The sequence below is a fragment of the Marmota monax genome, unplaced genomic scaffold, assembly GCF_021218885.2.
Source record: "Marmota monax isolate L192 unplaced genomic scaffold, Marmota_monax_Labrador192_F-V1.1 WCK01_AAM20220418_F8-fsc00012, whole genome shotgun sequence".
NCBI classification, from domain to species: domain Eukaryota; kingdom Metazoa; phylum Chordata; class Mammalia; order Rodentia; family Sciuridae; genus Marmota; species Marmota monax.
In genome coordinates this window covers 25,536,293-25,554,235 of record NW_026695227.1, presented here as the reverse complement: position 1 = coordinate 25,554,235, position 17,943 = coordinate 25,536,293, and the positions used below count along the sequence as shown (strand labels likewise).

General features: G+C 35.0%; 1 protein-coding gene across 4 annotated transcripts in view; it reads right to left on the bottom strand.

Annotated features, from left to right (window-relative positions):
- The window catches only part of Tmem117 (transmembrane protein 117), a 469,276-nt gene that overhangs the window by 364,578 nt on the left and 86,755 nt on the right, over positions 1-17,943 (bottom strand). For all 4 annotated transcript variants that reach the window (XM_046436360.2, XM_046436357.2, XM_046436358.2 and 1 more), the window contains one exon: positions 17,602-17,734. In XM_046436360.2, the coding sequence (XP_046292316.1) occupies positions 17,602-17,734 (133 nt within the window). The remainder of the gene's footprint in view (positions 1-17,601; positions 17,735-17,943) is intronic.

Here is a 17,943-nt window from a genome sequence, read left to right as displayed (position 1 = left end):
TAAATCTACTGCTCCCTATTAGAACTGAAATTTGCTGCAAATTAGCTGCAACTTCCATGGATATTCAGTGTGCATCGAAGCCAACACTTCCTTCCAGAGCATCACAAATGATGCTCTCTCTCCCTCCATCCTACTGATTTTAGGTAAAATGACTATATACTTAAAGTATCCCTGGACTTCACAGTCCATGCCCCCTTTCACTTTCAGCTGTACTGGTTTCAATGATAAGTCACAAAGCCATCTTATTTTTAGGAAGTATGTGTTGCTTTGTTTTATTTATGTTATAGTTTTTATTAGGATTTGTTTAGAAGCTATAGAGAGAAGGGTAGAGGGGGGTGCCTTTTCCTCTCTCCTTTTTCTGGTGGGAAAAGGTCAGAGGAGAAAATAGCAATGAAAAGAGTGAAGTGCTCATTGTTGACTCTTCCCAGTCCTAGTTCTCCAAGCAGTGGTGTACGTTTAACATATATTTAATAAAACCAGGAAAAGCTCAGATCACTGAGGAGAATTTGGACAGATATATTTAGCAAGTATGAAATATGCTGAAGGATATTAAAGACAAAGTAAACAAACTCACAGAAAAATATGGGAAAGCCTGTTCTGACTCCCTCTTGAACCTGCTGGGTAGATGAGAACTTCCTGGGTGAGAAGCAGATGGGCAACCCACACAGCAGGTGGCTTCAATCCAAGTGCATTTACACAGCTCTTGGTTTTCCAGACCAGCATGTTTTTTTCTGGGCTGTGATGGAAGAGATCGTGTAGGTATGCAACCACCAGATTGACTATCTCCCTGGCTTTAACCAAAATTATGGGAGAAACATGCTATGTGTAGTATATGCCCAGAAGCTTCCAGACCCAGGTTGATTTTTTTCTTTTTAACTCAGATTCTTTCCTTCCTGATATCATCCTTTGTCTTCAGCAAATACCTTCTCTACTTTTCCCAAAGTAGGAGGTACTTGCACACATATTTCTCTACCTTACACTGAAGAAAGCCCCATTGCCATGGAAACCAGGAGGTATGCATAAGTTCAGCCTCAGTTGGATCTTCTCTTCCAATTGGTCAAATTCCCCATTTCTTGACTCATTTCAATTTTGTAGGTACAAGACGGTAATGGATTTTAGCTGGTCCTGGCAGTACATTCCTATAATCCTAGACACTTATGAGGCTGAGGCAGGAGGAACTCAAGTTCCAAGCCAACTTCAGCAATTTAGAGAGGCCCTATGCAACTTAGCAAGACCCTTTCTCAAAATAAAAAAAGCCTAAGGCTATAACTCGGGGGTAAAGCACCCTGTGTTTAATCCCCAATACAACGAAGAAAAAAAAGGAGGGGGGGAGAAATATAATTTTATAATTCCTCTGACTTAATATTCAAATCTTAACCATATCTTCATAAATACTCACTGACTAGTACCTCTTTCTGAATTCACTAACTTATTAGCACATTCATTTCCACCAACCAGGGATTGATAATCAAGATATTTAGGACAAACATGACATGAGAAGTACCAGAATGGATATAGTCAAAATCATCCTACTGATTTTAGGTAAAATGACTATATACTTATGCACTATGTGTGGATAAGTACCAGTGCATACTAATCACCAGTACAGTGTTTAACTAACCTTAATGCTTTACCTTCCTCTTCTGAAATATATTTCTCTTCTGATCAGTTATTGCACACTTATGTCCTGATTGGCTAAGGAAAGAAAAGGTATTGTAAATAGGGAGGAGAAGTAGAATATTAGGAAGTATAAAATCACTTCCTAGTTGAGGCAGGCGCACTTGCATATGTGATTGGCAGTGTTGTTCTTGAAAAAAATCTGATTCTTCCCATTCCACTCACCTAGTATGATTGTATTTCCCAGCTTTCTTGTGCTTGGATGGACCAAATAATTAATTCTAATCAGAGAGTTTTGAGCATAAGTGATCAATGTTACTTTCAGGCAGAATATTTAATTCTATGATTCTCCCAAAACAACATAAGCCACTTTCTCTGCCTGAATCCCAGGGGAAGAATGACTAAAACAGGACCCTCTAGCTGACTCACAATGAAAATGTAGCATGAAATAAAGTTTGTTGCTTTTAGCCATTGAGATTTTTGAATTTTGTTACTGAGGTAAAATCTAACCCATCTGACTGATATATTTTATTTTTAAGAGCTTATTGTTGGGGTCTCCTGATTATTATCCTACTTCTGAGACACTTCACTAGCTTTTAACATGAAGTCCATAAGCTTTTTCATATAATGGTATCTAAAACAGGAGGTTGGGAGAAGGACAAGAGAGTTCATCCAGTTCTCCAAAACTGCTAAGTAATCCTTGAGTTTATGATGTTACGACAACCTTGACTTGGATCTCTTAGTACTGGATTCTTACCTGGTTTTGATAACCCTTCATTATCTGGCTATGCCCAAGTATGTTCATTCCCTGCTTTCAGACCCAGCTCTGGACACATTCTTATTTGACTTCAGAGAGATCTATCCTTAAACTGTGACTGGTGATAGATGCCTAAAGTAAAATCCTCAAAGTACACTTTTTATTTATTTATTTATTTTAAATCACTGAGGCCAAGGCCAGAGAAATAAACAGTGTCACCAGCTCTATATTTGTCTGAAAACTTGTTTCTAAGAAACATACAGAGAAGAGAATTTTAAAAGCCATAAGAGAAAGGAATCAGATTACATATGGGGGAATCCAATTAGGTTATCTACAGATTTTACAACCCAAACCTTGAAATCTAGAAGATCCTGGAACAACATATACCAAGCTCTGAAAGAAAATGGATGCCAACCAAGAATCTTATATCCAGCAAAATTAAGCTTTAGATTTGATGATGAAATAAAAATCTTCCATAATAAACAAAAGTTAAAAGAATTTACAACTAGAAAGCCTGCACTGCAGAACATCTTGAGCAAAATATTCCATGGAGGAAATCAATGAAAATCAGCAAAGGGAGGTATTACACTAAAGGAAAAACCAATCAAAGGAGAAACCAAGTCAAGTTAAATACCAAAACTAAACAAAAAATGGCCAGGAATACAAATCATGTCTCAATAATAACCCTGAATGTTAATGGCCTAAACTCACCAATCAAAAGACATAGACTGGCAGATTGGATTTTAAAAAAAGACTCAACAATATGCTACCTCCAAGAGACTCAAAAGAAAAGACATCCACGGACTGAAGGTGAAAGGTTGGGAAAAAAACATACCACTCACATGGACTGTGGAAACAAGAAAGGATTTTCATCCTCATAGCAAATAAAGTCAACTTCAAGCCAAAATTAATCAAAAGGTATAAAGAAGGACATTTCATACTGATTAAGGGAATCATACATCAACAAGACTTAACAATTATAAATATATATGACCCAAACAATAGAGCATCTATGTTCATCAAACAAACTCTTCTCAAGTTCAAGAGTCAAATAGGCCACCACACAATAATTCTGGGTGACTTTAACACACCTCTTTCACCACTGGGTAGAATTTTCAAACAAAAGCTAAACAAAGAAACTATAGAACTCAATAATACAATCAATAACTTAGACTTAACCGACACATATAAAATATTTCATCCATCAATGAGGGAATACACTTTCTTCTCAGCCTCACATGGATCCTTCTCTAAAATAGACCATATATTATGCCATAAAGCAACTCTTAGCAAAAACAAAAAAGTAGATATATACTACTCTGCATTCATCAGATCATATGGAATAATTAGAAATCAAAATTAAAATTAAAAATTAAATCAAATTAAAAATTAAATCAAAATTTACAATTAAAAATAGAAGCTACTCCAACACATGGAGACTAAATAATGTGCTACTGAGTGAACAATGGGTTGCAGAAGACATCAAAGAGGAGATTAAAAAATTATTAGTGATAAATGAGAATACTGATTTGATGATGAAATAAAAATCTGGGACACTATGAAGGCAGTACTAAAGGGAGGTTCATTGCATGGAGTTCATTCCTTAAAAAGAAGAAAAATCCAACAAATAAATGACCTAATATTACATCTCAAAGCCTTAGAAAAAGAAGAACAAATCAACACCAAAAGCAGTAGAAGACAGGAAATAATTAAAATAAAAGTTGAAATCAATGAAATTGAAACAAAAGCAACAACTGAAAAAATTGACAAAACAAAAAGTTGATTATTTGAAAAAATAAATAAAATTGATTAAACCCTTAGCCATGCCAGTGAAGAGAAGGAGAGAGAAAACTCAAATTACTAACATCCATGATGACAAAGGAAATATAACAACAAACACCACAGAAATACAGAAGATAATTAGAAATTATTTTTGAAAATTTGTACTCCAATAAAATAGAAAACATGGAAGGCATTGACAAATTTCTAGAGTCATATGATTTTCTCAAACTGAATCATGATGATATAAACAAATTACACAGATCAATTTCAAGCAATGAAATATAAGACACCATCAGAAGCCTACTAAGCAAGAAAATCCCAGGACCAGATGGATACATAGCATAGTTGTACAAGACATTCAAAGAAGAACTAATACCAATACTCCTCAAATTAATCCATGAAATAGAAAAAGAGGGAACACTTCCAAATTCATTCTATGATGTCAATATCACCCTGAATCCAAAACCAGACAAAGACACATCAAAGAAAGAAAACTTCAAACCAATAACTCTAATGAACACAGATGCAAAAATTCTCAATAAAATTCTGACAAATCGAATACAAAAACACATTTAAAAGATACTGCACCACAATCAAGTGGAGTTCTTCCCAGGGATGCAAGGTTGGAAATCAATAAATGTAGTTCATCACATCAATATACTTAAAGATAAGAATGATATGATCACCTCAATATATTGAATAAAAGCATCTGAAAAAATAGAGTACCACTTCATGTTCAAAACAATAGAAAAACTAGGAATAATAGGAACATGCCTCAACATTGTAAAAGCTATCTATGCTAAGGCCAAGGCCAATATCATTCTAAATGGAGAAAATGTGAAAGCATTCCCTCTAGAAATTGGAACAAGACAGGGATGCCCTCCTTCAACATTTCTATTTAACATAGTTCTTGAAACTCTAACCAGAGCAATTAGTCAGATAAAAGAAATTAAACGGATACAAATAGGAAAAGAAGAACTCAAACTTCATTATTTGCTGATGACGTGATTCTTTACCTATAACACACAAAAAGTTCCACCAGAAAATTTCTAGAACCAGTAAATGAATTCAGCAAAGTAGCAGGATATAAAATCAACACCCACAAATCAATGGCATGTCTGTATATCAGTGACAAATCCCCAGAAAGGGAAATGAGAAAAACTACCCCATTTACAATAGCATCAAATAAATAAATAAAATACTTGGAAATCAACTTAACAAAAGAGGTGATAGACCTCTACAATGAAAATTGCAGAACACTAAAGAAATAATTAAAGAAGACTTTAGAAGATGAAAAGATCTCCCTTGTTCTTGGATAGGCAGAATTAATATTGTCAAAATGACCATACTACTAATGACTATACAGATTTAATGTAATTCCAACCAAAATCCCAATGACATTCCTCATAGAAATAGAAAAAGCAATCATGAAATTTATCTGGAAAAAATAAGAGACCCAGAATAGCAAAAGCAATCCTTAGCAAGAAGAATAAAGCAGGTGGCATCACTATACCAGACCTTAAACTATACTACAGAGCAACAGTAACAAAAACAGCATGGTATTGGCCCAAAAACAGACTGTTAAACCAATGATACAGAATAGAGGACACAGAGAGGCAAATCAACATAAATATAGTTATCTCATAATAGACAAAAGTGCCAAAAATATATATTGGAGAAAAGATAGCCTCTTCAATAAATAGTGCTGGGAAAACTGGAAATCCATATAGAGCAAAATGAAATTGAGTCCCTATCTCTTACATGAACAAAGTGTATCAAGGACCTAGGAATAGACCAGAGACCCTGCACCTAATAGAAGAAAAAGTAGGGCCAAATTTTATCAAGTCAGATTAGGTCCCAACTTCCTTAACAAGACTCCTATAGCACAAGAAATAAAATCAAGGATCAATAAATGGGATGGATTCAAATTGAAAATCGTTTCAGCAAAAGAAACAATCAGTGGGGTGAAGAGAGAGCCTGCAGAATGGGAGCAAACTTTTACCACACACACATCAGATAGAGCACTAAACTCTAGGATATATAAAGAACTCAAAAAACACCAAAAAAAAAAATAACCCAATTACTAAATGCACCAAGGAATTGAACAGACACTTCTCAGAAGATGATATACAATCAATCAACAAATATATGAAAAAAATGTTCAACATCTCTAGCAATTAGAGAAATGAAAATCAAAACTACTCTAAGATTTCATCTCATTCCAGTCGAAGTGAGATGACACTGCTCATTATCACTTATTGTTGTTGTATTCTTAATACATTACTGGTAGGATTGCAAATTGGTGCAACCAATATTGAAATCAGTATGAAGATTCCTTGGAAAACTTGGAATGGAAATACCATTTGACCCAGCTATCCCACTCCACGGTTTATACCCAAAGGATTTAAAAGCAGCATACTAAGTGACAGCCACATCAATGTTTATAGCAGCTAAATTCACAGTAGCTAAATTGTGCAACCAACCTAGATGCCCTTCCATTGATGAATGGATAAAGAAACTGTGGTATACATACATAATGGAATAATACTCAGCATTGAAATAGAATAAAATCATGGCATTTGCAGGTAGATGGATGGAGTTGGAGAATATCATGCTAAGTGAAGTAAGCCAATCCCCCAAAACCAAATGCCGAATGTTTTCTCTGATATGTGGATGCTGATCCATAATACGGGTGGGAGGAGAACATGGGAGGAATGGAGGAAATTTAGATAGGGCAAAGGGGAGGGATGGGAAGGGAGGGGGTATGGGAGTAGGAAAAATGGTGGAATTAGGTGGACAGCATTACTCTAAGTACATGTATGAAGAAATGAATGGTGTGAAAATACTTTGCGTACAATCAGAGACGTGAAACATTGTGCTCTACATGTGTACTATGAATTGAAATGCGTTATGCTTTCATGTGTAACAAATTAGAACAAATAAATACACTTAAAAAAGAAACATATGGAGAAATGACTATTGTTAATTTTAAAAACATTCTCAAAGTTTGAAGTGTCAAATTAATAAGCGAATTCTCTGGAAGCAATTCACCAAATAGATGCAGAAATAAAGTTTCTTTACTAGCGTAGGTAATTGAATTTTCATAAATTTACCCTAAACTGACTCTCCTTCAGATGATGTTGTGAAATGATAATCAAAGCCACCTTCCCCCAGACACTTAAATTATTTAAGAAGTTGGAATTTCCTAGTTCATTGCTCTTGTTTCTGCTGACCCCTAAATTAACTTGAATAGATCCCAACAAACATGTCATATTTGTTGCTCCATTAAAACCTAGCCTATGAAATCCTGTTCACTACACAGTTTTGTGTATACCCACATATTCAACTAAGATGACTCTATAAGGTTCAGAATACATCTCTGTGAGCTTAACTATTCTCAACTATTTTATCACCAATGATTTATTTTTATACTTAGCTTTAAATTTGCACATCAAATTCTCTAATAAAAGTAACATGTTAGGGGCTGGGGTTGTGGCTCAGCTATAGAACGCTTGCCTAGCACGTGTGAGACTCTGGGTTCAATCCTTCGCACCACATAAAAATAAATAAAATAAAATAAAGGTATTGTGTCCAACCACAACTAAATTTTTTTTTTAAAAAAAAGTAAAATGTTATAGGAATCTTATTAGGGAAGTTGGTGCCTATGCCAAGTTGTTGGAGTGTTGACCCTCTGTTTCCTTCTAGCAGTTTGAGTGTTTCTGGTCTAATTTCTAGGTCATTATTGATCCACTTTGATCTAATTTTTGTGCAGAATAAGACATAAGTATCTAGTTTCATTCTTACACATATGGCTAAAATGCAGTATTTTCTCCAATGCATGTTTTTGCCACCTTTGTCAAAGATCAGTTGGCTGCATCTATGTGAACATGACTCTGTATCTTGTCTTCTATTGCATTGGTTTTTGTGTCTGTTTTTATGCCAATAATATGATGTTTTTATAACTATCATACTGTAATATAATTTGAGATGAGATATTGTGTTGCTCAGAATTGCTTTGGCTATTTTGGATCTTTCATTCTTCCATATGAATTTTAGGATTGTTTTTTGTAGCTCCATGAAGAATTTTATTGGTATTTTGATGAGGATCACATTGGATCTGAATGTCATGCTTGGTAATATGGCCATTTTGACAATATTAACTCTGCTTACCTAAAAGCTAACAATGGATATTACATATATATGCATATGTGCACATACATAATAGTATATTAAACATTATAGGTTATTATATAATAGATGTTTTAAATATACTAAAAATAGAATATATGTGTAGATAATACATACAATCTAGAAACAATCAAATCTATTAATTGTTTTAAGTATGTTATATGTGATGTATATATTCTTTCCTGTCACCCCCAGGATACTTAACAACTTGTGTATAGCAATATGCCTGGGAACCCTTCTAATTTTTTAAAACATGTGTTTGAGAGAGCAAGAATGAAACTATGTAGGCTGTAAAATATACATCCAAAATCTAATACATTCTTTTATTTCTTCATATTTCTTTTATTTTAGTGACTTTTTATTTTAAAGTACATAAAGTGGTGACTTTTTAAATTAGGTAAGTGTATTCATTAATAGGTTGATTAAATCAGGCCTTATCATGTTCCATTTCTAAAGAATTTCAATATTACAAATTTATTATGTTCACATTTAATTCTATGTCATTTGTCACCAACTTATGCAGCAATGTTATGTACAGGGTACCTGGTGGTAGCCTAAAGGAGACTGAAGCAGACAGAATTTAAACATTTCCAACACAATTCGGTCCTTAAAAGTCCAGGCTGCTCACCTCAGTCCACCACACGATGAAACCAATTTGCTTCTGATCTGATGACAAGGATAAAAGAGACTGTAGACATCCCTAACCCAACAGCATAAATAGAACATACAATTGTGCTGCAATTGATGTTTCCTTAGCAGGAAGATATTTGCATACTGAAATATTTTATTAATAGAACTCTGTTTCTGTTCTTCATCAATCCCTCAAAAATGACCATGGGGTTAATATAGTATAAATAGGATAACCTGTCACAGAAATGTTGTTTCCTCAGATGGTGCTAGGCTGTCTCTCATTCATTTGTTAAATTTGACTATATAACTTTTGGTAAGCCATGAGACTTGAGCTAGAAATATACATCAATTTTCCATGTCTAGGAAATAATCATTTCCTTGTGTTTTTTTTTCATCACCAGGAAGCTGTAATTGAATGGAACTTAGAGGTATTCATTATTATATGTACTCTAGATGAGATGCACACACGCATGCACATGCACAGCCTGCTATGCAAGCAGTTAGCATCTCATCCATAATCCCATCAGAGTTTCCCTCTATTTTCAAAAACACCAATATTACCAAATAGCCATTTAGTAACATAACAGATTCACAATTTTCTCTTCTGAATCCTAATGAAGTGTTACATTAGATTTCTGTATTTTTTCTCATTGATGGAAAATAAAATAAAAAAACAGCTTATAAACATTCATAGAAATGAGTTCCAATAGCATTTGAGCCAGAAGCCATGAATTCCATGGACTAATTTCATGTTTTAAGTGAAGTGTATTTATGATTATATATATATATGTATTATGGCTCAGGAAATTCATATTAAAACCTACTGGTGCCAGTTGTTCATTTGGGCATTTTGTATGAAAGTAGTAATAATTACTAAAATTGCATATAGTAATATAATAATTGTTTTGTCATAAATTTTACCATCTTGGAGCTGGGGATGTAGCTCAGTGGTATAACATTTACCTAGCTTGCACAAGGCCCCAGATTTGATCCCCAGTCCTCACACCCACACATAAAAGATTATTTCATTATATTGACAAAATACTTGTTGTTGTTACTATAGCAGCTAATATTTATTGAGAATATATATTGCATTTGAGAAACTAAACCATATATTTTATATTATTATAATAGCAACTAACATTTATTGGGTGTTCATTATCACGTGAGCATCATACTAAGTGACTAGCACACATGGTCTTCTTGGTTGGTACAACAACCCTAAGATAAGTACTAATATCCCATTTTGCACTTGAGGAAACTAAGGTTCAGAAGGGGAAGTTAACCCAAGTTCATATAGTTAAGGATGTTAGGACAAAAGACCATGCTGTTTCTACTACACCACTTTGCGTTTCATATCAAATAAAGCTAAAGGCAACTGAGATTTTCAGTGAACTTGGGTTTAGTTTGCTTCTGCACTTCAGAAGCAAGCATTTCCTCCAGATTAATATTGGTGATTATGATGTTGTGAGTAGTGATTCTAGTGATGATGCTGTAACAACCAATTTCTGAAAAATGAGGAAACTATCACACTATTCCGCCATTAATTTTTCCAGTAGGTGACTAAGATGAGGCTAACATCAAGGTGTGCTATTTCCTAGTTGTCTCTTGTGACAAGCTGATAAAATATTTAATGAGAAAGTTGGAGGAAACAACTGTGAACAATGACCACAGAACACTTCTTAAGTTTGTCAAATCAATGTTGACTGTGGGCAGATAATAATGTTCTCTCACAGAGTAACAAGGATACAGCATTGATTATGTTTTTTAATAATGTTTTAAAACTTCATCAATTCAGACAACACTAACTGAACATATAATAATTCAGATATGCTGCATTATTTTGCCTTTCTGCTATTAAAACCAAGTACTGCAAAACCAAGAGCATTTAAAGCAAGAAGCTGTACCCTAGTCCTGAATTCTCTAGCTAATTAAGTCCCATTCTCCTTCTCTTCCTCGCCCCTCCCTTCCCCTCCTCCCTCTCTCCTATGACCCAGCAGGTCAACCCTCTTGACCAGACCCATACGTTCCTTTCAGAAGTTGTTCTTCTCACCAACCCATTCTCAGTTTTGCCCCTTACTCCCAGCCTTACTAATTAATGGTGCTATTATGGTGAATTAATTATACAAGCAAGTCAATGTTTAGCCTAATTAAAAGTGAAGCCAACAAATTATTTAAAGCACCACTCCAGCAGAATTTGCATTCAGCCTTGTTTTAGCAGCCCAATCAAGCTTTTCAGCCTTGACTTGAGTACTTTGAGGCCTCATTAAAACTTACAGCCAAGCGCCCTTCCCACTCAGCTTCAGAACCCTGCCCCAGTTCTCCACCGGCTACCCATCCTAACAAAGTGCCTCATTATATACCTTTGGAAAGAATGTCTTTTTTTTTTTTTTAATTTACCACAATTCATGTCACTAGCTTTGTATTTCAGTTTTGTCAGTTTGGGTCATACAAAAGTTGGTAGTTTAAAGTCATTCAAGACCATTTAAGTTTTTTCTTACCATTCCCCTGCCCCCAAATAAATATAATACCTTTAAAAACAAAGAAACAAACAGAAACATTCCTTTCTTAGAAGAATCTATCGGTGAAAACGTTGGTAACAAGATAAGCAATTTTCTACTTGAAGAGCAGCAAGTAAATGTAATGGTTCTTCATAAACAGGTGTACCTGCCTGCTACTTCTAGATCAGTGATGACTAGATTTACCAAATCATCACACTCTATCCAAAAATGTGTACAATTACTATGCGTCCATTAAAAATTTTTTTTTTTAATGGCAAGAAGAAAAAGAAAAAAAAAAGTTCAAGTAAGGAATTTGAAAACATTAATGAAGATTGTGAAAATAGTAAACCCAGTCAAAAAATAAAATACTGCTCAAAGTGAAAGTTCACCCTGAATTTATCCCATTAACCGGTAATTCAGTCTTGGATGTAATACTTCGCTGAAACATACACCTCTGGCAACAGACACCAAAGCTATAAATCAGAGTCTTTTCAGTCATGATGTGGGACACATCATGCAAATGTGAGCGTCTCAGGGGGCAAAGCTTAGGTCAGCCGTGTGCAGGGACTCTAAAAGCACTAGATCTTGAGCAGTTTCATTCAGTCCTTTAAGTCTCTGCTAGTCTTTCGCTTATTTATTTTTCTTATTCATCCTTGCTTGTTTGGGCTGTCCCTCTGTACAGAGAAAACATGCATTTTAGATCTCAGAAAAGTATCCATTCAAGTGTTCTCCTCTGCTACCTGCCCTAGTTCACTTGTCCTTGTCAGCCCACAACTCCTGGGGGTGCTCACCACCATGTGAATTCCCACAGGGTTTCTTATTAAACTTCATCAGAAAGGAGACAGAAAAGAGACCAAATCTATCCCAATTTTATCATACCCACCACCTACTTCACATGTTCACTGTTGACGTCTAAAATATGAATATTAACACATTTTCAAAATTGCTTATATCACTTTGTCCCATTTTCAAGTTCTCTCTGAAATACTTACACCTATTGATATGTTAATTAATATTTGTAAAAATTCTCTGAAAAGGAATTTCTTTCAGCATTTTCATATCCTGCCCCTAAATACTATGTATGTACCATTTGAAAACTTATTCCAGTTCACAGAGGAATTTTTATCGATGAATAAAATGTCTAAGTTCCTCAGTAATAAATATAGTTCTTTCCATTTTTGTAATACTAGAATAAGTCTATAAACATGCAGATATATTTGTAGGAATATGTTAAGCCTATGTCAGAACATGAGTAGGAGCCAGGGACTTCACAAAATAATCAGTGCTTATTATAGAGTTCACTGTGGATTTCTGCAAAAGGTTCATGAACAACAAGACAAATACTTTAACACCAAGGTTTAGAACTGAAAAGGAAGATTCCCTTCTTTTACCAGAAAACCTGTTACTCATTCATGAGCTGATCAGTGCTCAAAAAGGTGCCTTTTGCTGCCATCAAATGGCTCTTTTTGGAATAGTCTTTTGAATAGCAGCCTTGGTGTGTTAGCTTTACCTCCCCACACCATTTCTTTGCTTGACCTGAGATATGCATTATCCTTTGGGGGATGGGGATATTTGAAAAGACCAACCAAGCCTTTCTGAATTAAAGCTTTATGCTATTGGTGCTATAAAAATTAGATTATTGAGAATTTCTTCAGAAGGACAACTTCAAAGTGTTTGAAGTATCCAAAAACCAAAAATATTTCCCAGCTGTAAGTGACCTGTTCAGTTTCTAGTCAGTAAAGACCTTGACTTGGACTTTGGAGCACATCCTTCTCATTCCTACTAAATAAAGAATGTCTAACTGGAGTGGCTGTAAGTTGCCTAGTTGAACACAGAGGGCCTCAAGAAAATTCATTTGGAACCATTTTTTAATCAAGCAAAATCACACAACTGTGGAAGAAAATGGTTTCGTGTTTCTTACCTATTAATGTCTTATTTTTCTGGGGGCTTTTGGTCCTGTAAATAATGCAGTATATTGTATTGTCACTGCAGAAGTTCAACTGTGGTTTTTATATAACTTTTTTTTTTATATAACTCTCTTTTTGAATGATCACTTTGCCCCCTTTTCTTCAATATCTTCCCTTTTCTCTTCCAAGAGATAGCCAAACAGTAGAAGGAAAGCAAAACAAACAATTATACTGTAAACCCAAGCCCAAGACACTCTGGCGGCAGCAGCCCCTTCATATCCTGAGAAGGCAGCAATCATCTCAGGATACTGGTTCTTCGGACTGAAAAATGCATTTACATGATTTGGGTTATGAAAATGGCCCCAAATAAATCAAAAGCGAACAAAAGTTGAGGCAAAAAGGGAATGAAATTGGTCTACATGATAAAACAGAAATTCTCCAAACTATGGGGGTGGGGGCTCCAGAGGGAGGTAAGAATCTGAAACTGGGAGAAGAGAATGTACCGGAATGTTTAGCAGCTGGTAGATGTTCAAAGATCCTAAAGAAACTGTACATTAAAGCCAAAAAACTGTGTCCCGTTGAGTTCCCTGGGGAAATTCTCCTCCCTGGAGCCCAGTGTGGCGTCAGACAGGCTTCCCCAGCACCTGTCTGTGCTCATGCTTCTGTTTCCAGCCCGCTCTTCCTCCACAACCCTTTGCAGAACTAATATGAAGACTTGCTTAAATGTCTCACTTAATATAAGCCTAAATTTCTTGTTTCTGGTCCCTGCAGGAGGGTAAAACCTCAAGTCCAGGAGTCATTGACACTGAGCATCAGCCCACAGTTTTGCTCGACTGGTTTTTAGGTCTTTCTGCTTTTCTGACCTTAGTTTTTCCTTACCTTTACCTAATCTCAGCTATGCATATTAAGAGCCTATCCAGCTGCATTATATTTTCCAGCAGTTCTAAGGATTGTGCAGTAGAAGCCTCAGGTTACTTTAGTCTGCCACCTTGTGAGGAAAAAAAAAATTGCTCCTAAAAGGGTTAGAAACAAAACTGCCCAGGGCCAGCACTTTCTCTGCAGCACAACCCTCACCTACCACCTCACTATTTTATTTAGTAAAGGTGACTTAAAGAACAAAAGGAGATTTTTAAAAGCATCGTTTTGGTGCTGTGAGGTGTGGAGTGGGGTGGAAACAGAATCAAAGGAAAGTGCAGTCATTTCTCCACAGTGCCAGGACATATGGACAGTCTGAGTCTTGGTCCCTTTTAGCCCCTTCAGTTACCTTACCTCTTTTCCTCTCTGTTTGACGGCCTCTCTCTTCGGCTCCCCTAAGGTGTCTAAAGCCATAAGAGTCAGTGACTACCACAGGGAATTCCCCATAATGAAAAAACAGGAGCCAGGCAACTTGACCCTTATCAAGTCAGTTGTGGCTAGGTTCTGTTCTAGATACACCTCGTGATTCTGTTCTCTGTGGCAAAACATCATGGGACTCCAGCTTAGCCCATATTTACACCCAGTTCTAAAACTAGAAAAAAATAAAATAAAATAAACAATTTTAAAAAGTGGACCAGTAGGGAAAATTTCTTTCTTCTCCCTCTCTGAAGCAGTACAGCCACTCACTGTTCATACTATTCCTGAAGTCTTGTTGTTTGGAAAGGAGTCCTAAAATATATGAACTCAAGTCTAGCCTTCACTGAAAAGTCTCTAAAACACTTTTGGGGACTGTGCTAGGCCAGTGTTCCTAGAGAAATTCATAAACAAAGACAGACCGAAATCCTCCATGCAAATAAAATTCAGTAAGTAAGAATCCTGAACCCTCTAGCACTGGCAATCATCTGATATAAACCAGTCAGCTGAGATGTCTGTGTGTTTAGTGTCCATTCCACACTCAGATGCCATCATTTTCTGCCCCACATAGGATGAAGAAATGCCTCAAATAACAGTTTCCCCTGAAGAAACTCCAAAGTACAGTTTATCTATTTGCTCTTAGAACTGAATTTCCTTCAGATTTACATTCCTACTTTGAAGTGTTCACTAGTTCAAATGATGTGTATCATGAAAGTGGGTAAACAGCTTTTATAAACAGTGATATTTTTTTTAATCTGTAGAACTAAATAATTTGTTCCTGGCTTTGGAATTTTTTTAAAATTATACCTGTAAATCTTCTCAGCAAAACATCCTTTTCTAGAAAAAAAATAAGGTGCATTGCTAAAGGATTCAACAGTTACATAGAAACGTGATAATGTATTTAGTCTGAGAATAAAAGAGAACCACTTATAATTTTCATTAAGATAGTACACATAAATTCTAAACTATTATCTTATTTCCTGCATGTACTTACTACTCCTTTCAATTGTCAAACTCAGCTTATGTGATTGAAATTCAAAGAAAGACTAGTACACATGTGGCAAATGAGTAGCAAAACCAGCCCTCAGTCAGATCTGTGCTAGCTTTTCAAAGGGTTGTGTTACTGATATTCACTACTTACTTCTTCAACTCTTTCTCTACTGCTGCTTAAAATGAATATTTAATTAGAATGTAAACTTGGGAAAGTGGCAAAACCTCTCTAGTCCTCAGTTTCTTAATCTGTAAAATGGAGATGATATCTATTACATAGGGTCAGTGTGAGATTTGAGATGACTCATGTCTCATTAAGAAGTGCTCAGTAATTGTTAGCTGTCATTAAGATTATTTTTATTATTAGCTACTGCATGCTTTGCAGTGTGCAAGGGATTATTTATTACCACAATTGATTTATCTTCTACTTTCTTCAGAGTAAGCATTTCTGGTTAACATATTCCTCACTAGCTCCATATAAAAATACAAATAGATGAAAAGGTAACTTCTGAGCAAAAATATATTTTATATACTACATTATTATTATTTCTGTTACTAGAAATAATACACATTCTAAGCAGCCCCAGGTTAGAGCCTGTAACTGCATCACTTAAAAATAGATTCAATATTAATAGCATCAATTCTAACTACAAGAAACAATTACAAAGCATTTTAATAACTTTATGAGCTCTGAATATTTGATCTAAAATTGAATTCTTGAATTTATCACTTCTTATCAAGGACTAAAGTATAAAACTTGTAAAATATCTGATTTTCCTTTTAAAGGTGGAGAAAAAGCAGAATTTTAAATTATCTTCATTTCAGCATTGAACATGATGCTAAAATCTATACATAACATCAAAAAACTGCTTACTGTAGAACTGGCAATAATCTTGCCTAGACTAATATTTAGAAGAAAAGGATATTATCTGGCTTTCCAATCTGTTGGGAAAGGTAGATCAAGACCTTCCTTAGTAACTATTTCAATGAATAACAAATATCTAAAGTGGTTTATTATTAACACTGAGCTAATTTCTTAATGCAGTAGGCTAAACCAATTTCCTTGTATGCTGCCCTTAAAATTTACTGAGGGAAAACCAAGAGGAAATTATGCCGAAGGACCAATCCTTGTGTCTCATTATATAATGAAAGAACTGGAAAAAGTTTGAGAAAACTGTAATCTACTTATCAGCACATGTTCATACTCTAATGATTTGATAAGCATTTAATTCAAGGTAGCCTACTTTCGAAATGACCCATTTGGAACAAAGGTCTCTCTATTGAACTGTCAAAAGAGTAAAAAATAAATAAAATAAAAAATAAAAATAAATAAATAAGGGCTGGGGTTGTAGTTCAGTGGTAGAGCGCTCACCTAGCACATGTAAGGCCCTGGGTTCAATCCTCAACACCACATAAAAATAAATAAATAAAATAAAGGTATTGTGTTCAACTATAACTAAAGAATAAATATTTAATTAATTAATTAATTAATTAAAAGCCACAAATGTCAAGTACCTTATTTAGCCAGGCACTGCAGAGTGTTAGAAATGAAAACATGAAGATCCTCCTTGCATCCTTGCTGTACTAACTAGGTGAATATAAGCAAGTCATTAAATTTACTGCTTCTCATACTCTGTCACTATAATAAAACTAGTACCTGCCCTCAAACTACCCCACAGAAAAGTCTGAAAATATAAGGAACAAATTTAAGTATTGTAAAATACTATGTTTATAGGGGAAAAAAAATTCTGCACGCCTTAGGGAAAACACAATTATCCCTCTTCAGGGTAGGCTATTTGTAAAGGAGATTCATGTTACTACAAACCAAAAAATTCTGATTGAATTCTTCTGAATTTCAAACTTAACACTCACCACAGTAGAAAGGGGAAAGATAACCTACCCCATGTTGCCATCCATCAGAAGAATCGTGTTGTAAATGTGAGAAAAGATGAAGAGAAAGAGAATTGTGCTGAAGAACATCGTCATCCAAGATCCATGATCCTCTCGAAACATTTTTAACCTCAGCAACTGACCTGAAATATAAATAGTATCAGAAATCAACATACATTGTAAATCAAAATACACACATCTCTATTTTATTGAATCGTTATGTTCTCACTAAATTATGAAGTCTTTGCCATAGGACAGTTTTATGGGGGAAACTAATATATAATGTCTTTTGTAACTAAATGATCATGAATAAAGTCTAAGATAATCATCATATCACATGGGATACTAGAGC